Source organism: Mytilus trossulus, chromosome 1 (genome assembly GCF_036588685.1).
Source record: "Mytilus trossulus isolate FHL-02 chromosome 1, PNRI_Mtr1.1.1.hap1, whole genome shotgun sequence".
Lineage (NCBI taxonomy): Eukaryota > Metazoa > Mollusca > Bivalvia > Mytilida > Mytilidae > Mytilus > Mytilus trossulus.
Window position 1 is genome coordinate 52683761 of NC_086373.1, and position 6788 is coordinate 52690548.

The window sequence follows — 6788 nt, forward strand, 5'->3', positions numbered from 1 at the left end:
ATATCAAAATAGTTAAAAAGCCAAAAAAATACAAAGTTGAAGAGCATTTAGGACCCAAAATTCCAAAATGTATAAGTCGTAAACGAATTGACAATGCAAACTTTAAATGCATACAGTTTAAAAGAAGACACAGTCTTTTTTATACTTCGATCCTAAAGACCAACTTTATTATAATATCATATTGAGTTATATTTTGAGCTATTTTTATTAAGTGCTTGATAATTTTCGTAGTCATTAAGTTAAAACGCAAGAAAGATGGCCAATTTATAAAATTCCTAAATCTGACAAAATACATAATTCATCTGAATATTAAAAATGTATGTAACACATTTATTACCAAAAACGCAAATACAAATACTACCAACCATATATTGCTATATAGCATAATTCTACGAAAGCACCTTCACCACCTGGAGTAGAGGATCTTCTGTTGAAGAAATAAATATTTTTCGTGAGGGTGTTGCAATCGATATTCTGGGTAACGTCAGGATATCCAGCTATACCCAAATCTGTGTAGCAACGAAAAACATCGCGATCATAAACGCTGCGATTTGATAGAATCAAACGAAAGTCTTTCATACGGTCTGCTCCTATAAAAGAAATAAATATAAGTCATGGTATAAATGCAAAGTTATAGACTGACGTGAACCATAAAGGTACGTTCATTTGATAGTTATATTATAATTGTTAATACACTGACCGACTTTAGAAACGCAACACTAGACTTCTCTTTTTAATTCTTATTTCCAAATATGCAATTTGTTTATAACCAAATGCAATACCATTAATTTTCTTCATTACTGTATTGTTTGAAAAAGAATTTACAGTTCGATGGTGGCATTTATTACGTCATTTTGTTTGTTCCAATCATGTGATATGCACTGACCCTCGGGTTCCCCCATTAACAACCAACGCCAAAATGATTGTTAAAAAGGTCAACAAATTATTGTTGGTATGTTTAAAAATTTAGTCCTAGTATCTATGATGAGTTTATTAAGTATTGTTTTGTACTTTCTGATTTTGCCTTTATCACACCCATTAGAGTGTTTTGGTAATCATATAAATGCGGTTTAAACTTTAGGGCTTTGAATTTTTTTCAGCAATCTATTCTTCGGCATTTCAGATTTGGGAATAAATTGTGGCATGAATGGGTCAAACATTCAGCGATTGACGTTGCGGTCGTAAACATGTTTTGCAAATGACGTTGCGAAATCAAATTCTATTTACGCGGCGTTTTCACTTGATACATTGTTTTGATTTGGTCATTGATGTTCACCAACAAATTTAAATCCCGTCTGTCTGTATCGTTTTCTGAAGCACGGTAAGACGAGTTTCTGGCGTTTAATTAGCTGGTAACAACACGTTCACGTTTCCCTGCTTGCAATATTTGTGTGGGCTGATTCAGATCATATTTGCGCTGTTTCAAACATTTGGAGATGCAACGTTAACATTATAAAACTGATTTAAGTGTGGGTATGGATTTAAAGAATTATTTCAAGTCTAAATATTCAGATCTTTAAAGAAAAGGCATTTATGAGCTTAATTTTCATAATGTTGAAGCTGATATTGTGTTTAGTGTTCAAATGTGGGGGATAGTTTTAGTTGGAAATGGTTTTCATAAAAATATTGGAATTCCGCGTTAATGCAATATGTACTTGGTACTCAATTGGTGTTGGTATGAAACAAAATATATATTATATTTTATTAATTATTTAGTTTATTTTATGATACAATATCAAAGATAGTAACCATGCATAAGTTTTGTTTTGTTTTTTTTTACTTTCATTCAGCAAATAAGCAAAATTTCTTAACTTTTGTAGAAATAAGTGGTTTGATGAAGTCGTTAATTGAAAAACGGAAATGGTTGGTTGTGATTTTTTTCAGAGTTTGGTGTCACCCCTTACACCCCCCCCCCTCCTTTTTTTTTTTACCTAATGGGGCGTGGAATTATTTGACAATTTTTTTTAATAAATGTCTGAAAAAATCTCAAATGGAATATTGCTAGTTTTTTGGGGTTTTTTTTGGCATTCAAACGTTTCTCATCTGTAAAATTGTATTTTAAGCAGCTGAAAAGTAATTTAAAAACACCAAAATGGGGGAATAGCAACCTTGTCAGGAAGTAGTTCTTAAGTTTACTTTTTTAATCTCAGGAAAACTGATCCGTAAGTCTTCTTTTAATGTGCAACCTATGTTCATGATTATGATGATTTTTTTGTAAAGGAAGGGGGCTGAATAAACTGTCATTGTTTGAAATGCTAATGAGGATATTAACACTATGAAAAATCCCTGGAAGATTTACCAACACTTACTGTTACGATAATATAACTCAATATTTGTCACGTAGACTAGTTCTGGTAGTCGTGATCGCCACCATGCCGTCTTTTGCCACGTATTTGTAGATGAGCACCCATCATTCCAGTCATTATTGGCTGGTCCTTCAATGGCCAACTCTGGACCGAACGTCTCGTATGTTGAACTTTGCTTCACCTGTCCTTCTAGAGCAAGGTTTACTGAAAAAAACGAGAACGCAAAATATATTTCATCTACGTTGAAAGGTACGAATGATTAATCCAAAATAAAATTGATATTGTATCAACTTATCTGAATGTTATTTGAACTCATGCAGTGATTGATTGTTGTTTGAATAATGTCCAGTGATAAGTATCTCATGAATACCACATCTCCTTTTTTATATCCAAATGATCATAATGCATTGATGAACTGTAGAATAGAATAAATGAAATGTTTTGTGCCAGTTGTTCCCGTATTTTTGTATTCTTTTCTTCCAACTGAGCAAATTGCCGGCTGGCAGGAGATAATTTTAAGAACGAGGCCTATAATTACCAAGCCATATAATTGTTCAGGGAAAATACACTAACATACGGTAGTTTATTGCATTGAACATTGCATAGTGGGTTTCCTATTCAAAATAATAATGTGCATTGTTCTACAAACATTAATACGGTATATTACATGAATATTTGCTTACTTTGTGCTGTAACTTTCAAAATAAAAAACTCTACCATAAATACCAATAGTTTCAGTGGCACAATCATCTACAATAGAACAAAAGTCAGATGAACTAAAGACAACAAAGTCGATCATGCTTAAACCCTTTGCCGCAAAGCATAAAAAAAACAATAATAGATATACTTTGGGCGTTTAACCATTTGAATTCCATACATGTATATGTACCTATATCACACTGCTCAGTCGCTCCGTAATTCTCGTATCACGGCTTTGGATGAGAGCAGGCATTATCAGCGACGTCACCATGTTTGAGTAGAAGTTATAAGCGACGTCACAATAATTATCTGAGTAGAAGTTATCAGCGACGTCACAATAATTATCTGAGTAGAAGTTATCAGCGACGTCACAATGTGTGGAACACGTACGGCTCGCTTTCATCAAGCATAAATATGTCTAAGGGAAGGTGATAAGACCAGTATTAGAACGATAAACAGATAAAAGGTAAATTCATAAAAAAACGAACTCTGAGGAAAAATCAAAACAGAAAGTCCCTAATCAAATGGCAAAAATCAAAAGCTCGAATACATCAAACGAATGGATAGCAACTGCCTAATTCCTGATGTGGTACAGGCATTTTATTATGTAGAAAATGGTGGATTAAACCTGCTTGAACAACTAATACCTCTAACACTATGACATTTTATCGGTTTAAAGTAGATAGGTTCACATTAGATCGGTTTAAGGGCTAATATGAACGCTTTGAATCGATTTTCAATCGGTCAAAACTAAAACACCAAAAATGTATGTCTGTGTCTGTCCCAAATTATGAGCATGTAATTCAGTGATTGTCGTTTGTTTATGCGTTTCATATTTGTTTTTCGTTCATTTTTCGTACAATATTAAGGCCCTTAGTTTCCTCATTTCAATTGGTTAACATTGGTCATTTTGGGGCCTTTTATAGCCGACTATATACGGTATGGGCTGTGCTCATTGTTGAAGGCCGTACGGTGAACTATAATTGTTAATTTCTGTGTCAAGATATAGAAGCAAAACTCATTAGCAAAACTGAAAGACAAGAATACAAAATTTATAATAGCACAATAACGTATTAAAAGACGGGATGTATTAGAACAGATACACGTCATGGGTATCAAAGAAACACAAAAAGGTATATAGACAAAGCACATTGGCAAAAATGAAAGATACGAATACAAAAAGTATCATAGAACAATTATAACACAATGACGGGATGTATAAGTACAGAACCACGTCATATATATCAATGCAACACAAAAAAGCAGTCAAGTTTATTGGATATCACCATAATCGGTTTCCTTCTCATAGATATCGTAAAATATCAGCAGCTCGACACAATGTGAAGTTTTTTTTAGCTCGTTCGCTACGATCATTCGTTAAAAAGGTTAACATTATGAGTCGCGACATATACTTTTCGATATCAATGTATAAAAACTCCGATAAGCCACACATCATAGCAATTAAGAATATTATTGTTGTCCTCTATGATCAGATTGGAAAAAAAAGAAATACTATAATATTGAAAAAAACCTGGTACACTATTTATATATAATTGTTAATATTTTTGTCAGTCAAATCCTTGTTTTATACAGTAATGTTACGCCTGATAAGTGTTTGTGGTTTACAAAGGATATGATCACAGGCACTTGTCTCCGAATTTTGTTTTGTCTATCTTATTCAATTGCCTGACTGTGGATATGATGACAAATGTCAGACTGGTACATGTATCTTGAAACAAAAAAAAACAAAAATTCAAAATAAATTCCAAAAAACTACAATTTTCTGTTTTCATTTACAATTCTATTGGTATTTATTCATTTAACTGATATTTCTGTTGGTTTTTAACGTATTTTTCAATCATCAAAACATTGTATATTCAGATATTTATTGCACATAAATCTCTCACTTTATGTGCACTATCGCAAAGGCAGAAAAGGGCAGCTTCGTGGTCACTGAGTGCATACACAGTTGCTTTTGAAACGTTGCTTTATCATTGTTTATTTCACACGTTTAAGTAAGTAAACATGATTCTCAAAGCTAACAACTAATTGAAATTTCTTTTAATGTTGTATATTAGCGACTATCATGTATATAAACAAAAATGAGAATGGAAATGGGGAATAAGTCAAAGAGACAATAACCCGACCATAGAAAAAAAACAGCAAAAGACAACAACAGGTCTTTAATATATCGAGAAATCCCCGCACCCGGAGTCGTCCTTCAGCTGGCCCCTAAACAAATATATACTAGTTCAGTGATAATGAACGCCATACTAATTTCCAAATTGTACACAAGAAACAATATTATGTATAAAATAATACAAGACTAACAAAGCCCAGAGGCTCCTGACTTGGGACAGGCGCAAAAATGCTGCAGGGTTAAACATGTGTGTGAGATCTCAACCCTCCCCTATACCTCTAGTAATAAAAATGGTTGATAAAGCAAAGTATAACATAATAATTGCTGCCGCTTCTTGAAAAATATACCATGTATAGTACCTGAGTGAAGCATTTTTATTTCATTTATTTACTATATTGAATGATATCGATTTTATTTCCCGGTATGTGCTTTTGTTACGGTTTGTGTATTCGTCCGTTCGTCCGTCTGTCTCGCTGCAGGTTAAAGTTTTCGGTTACTGTTGTTTTGATGAAGTTGTAGAACAAACAACTTTAAACTAAGTACACATTTTCCCTATGATAATTATGATCTTTCTAATTTGAATGTCAAATAAAAGGTTTTTTTTTCATCCCAATGTGTCAACAAATTCCGTTTACTTGATTTTTATCTGTTATAGTCACACCGAACAAGAAAATATCCCTTTTCCAAACAATTCCGAAGTGTGCAACTGAAATTATAGTGTTTTGTATTTACAGTACTGTATATGTTCTCACGAGTTATAAATATCAATTTATATAACTGCAAGAAAGAAATGGGTTTTAGAGACATGTAAATACAAAATATGTCTATTTTCTTTATTTTACTTTAATTGTAGCATACTTATAAACATTTACAAAGTAGACATATAAATAAATATATACAATTTATGTAAGCTTTACAAATAAACACATGCATTTAAAATGTCTTACCTGAAGTGTTTTTCTATTCGCAATTGTTACTACTATGTTAAGTAATGAAATTCAAATTTGTAAGTGTGGATGTACAAGGTCGAAGTTTGTATTATATATGTGTGTGTTGTCTTACAGGAAGTCTAGATGATGTACTTTCAATTGAATTGTATGTTAATTCAATTCAGAAAAATAGCTATTTCAACTTCTTAGTAACTGTTCTTTTAAGAGAGATGATTGATGCAAGGAACATCATTTTATTTTATTTTATTGTTGACGCGTAAACACCGCGGTTTTTTTTTTGTATTGATATAATACCGAAGCCGTCTTTATTTTTTTCTGCTAAATAAAGCTTGATCAAAGAAGTGAGTATAATGTATGAACATTTGCATTGTATAATCAAGTAAACATATGCCTTTTTTATATACTTTGTCTACATCCTTTTTGAATATCAAATTAATTGGACACAAGTAACAACTTTAAAACAATTCATGTGCTGTATTTTTCATAGAAATGTTGATGAGATATTAGTTATAGGGAGCCAGAGAACAATTAAGCAGAACGTGCACATACGTATTGATTTAACTAAATTGGTGAATATCTCGTTACTGAGAAACTAATTACATGTATGCATAGTTCACGTCTAATGACGATGGGTTTGGTAAACATGAATATTTGTACTTTCAGAAGCATTTAGATTACCATGGTGTAGCAAGA

At 32.3% G+C, this 6788-nt stretch overlaps 1 protein-coding gene across 1 annotated transcript in view; it reads right to left on the reverse strand.

Moving 5' to 3' along the window:
- Window positions 1-6207, reverse strand: part of LOC134726180 (uncharacterized) — a 68870-nt gene extending 62663 nt beyond the window's left edge. The window contains exons 1-4 of the mRNA XM_063590615.1: window positions 6093-6207; window positions 2990-3056; window positions 2310-2510; window positions 366-590 (exon numbers count right to left, since the gene is read on the reverse strand). Of these exons, the coding sequence (XP_063446685.1) occupies window positions 366-590; window positions 2310-2510; window positions 2990-3056 (493 nt within the window). The 5' untranslated portion in view covers window positions 6093-6207. The remainder of the gene's footprint in view (window positions 1-365; window positions 591-2309; window positions 2511-2989; window positions 3057-6092) is intronic.
- Between the last annotated feature and the right edge of the window lie 581 nt (window positions 6208-6788).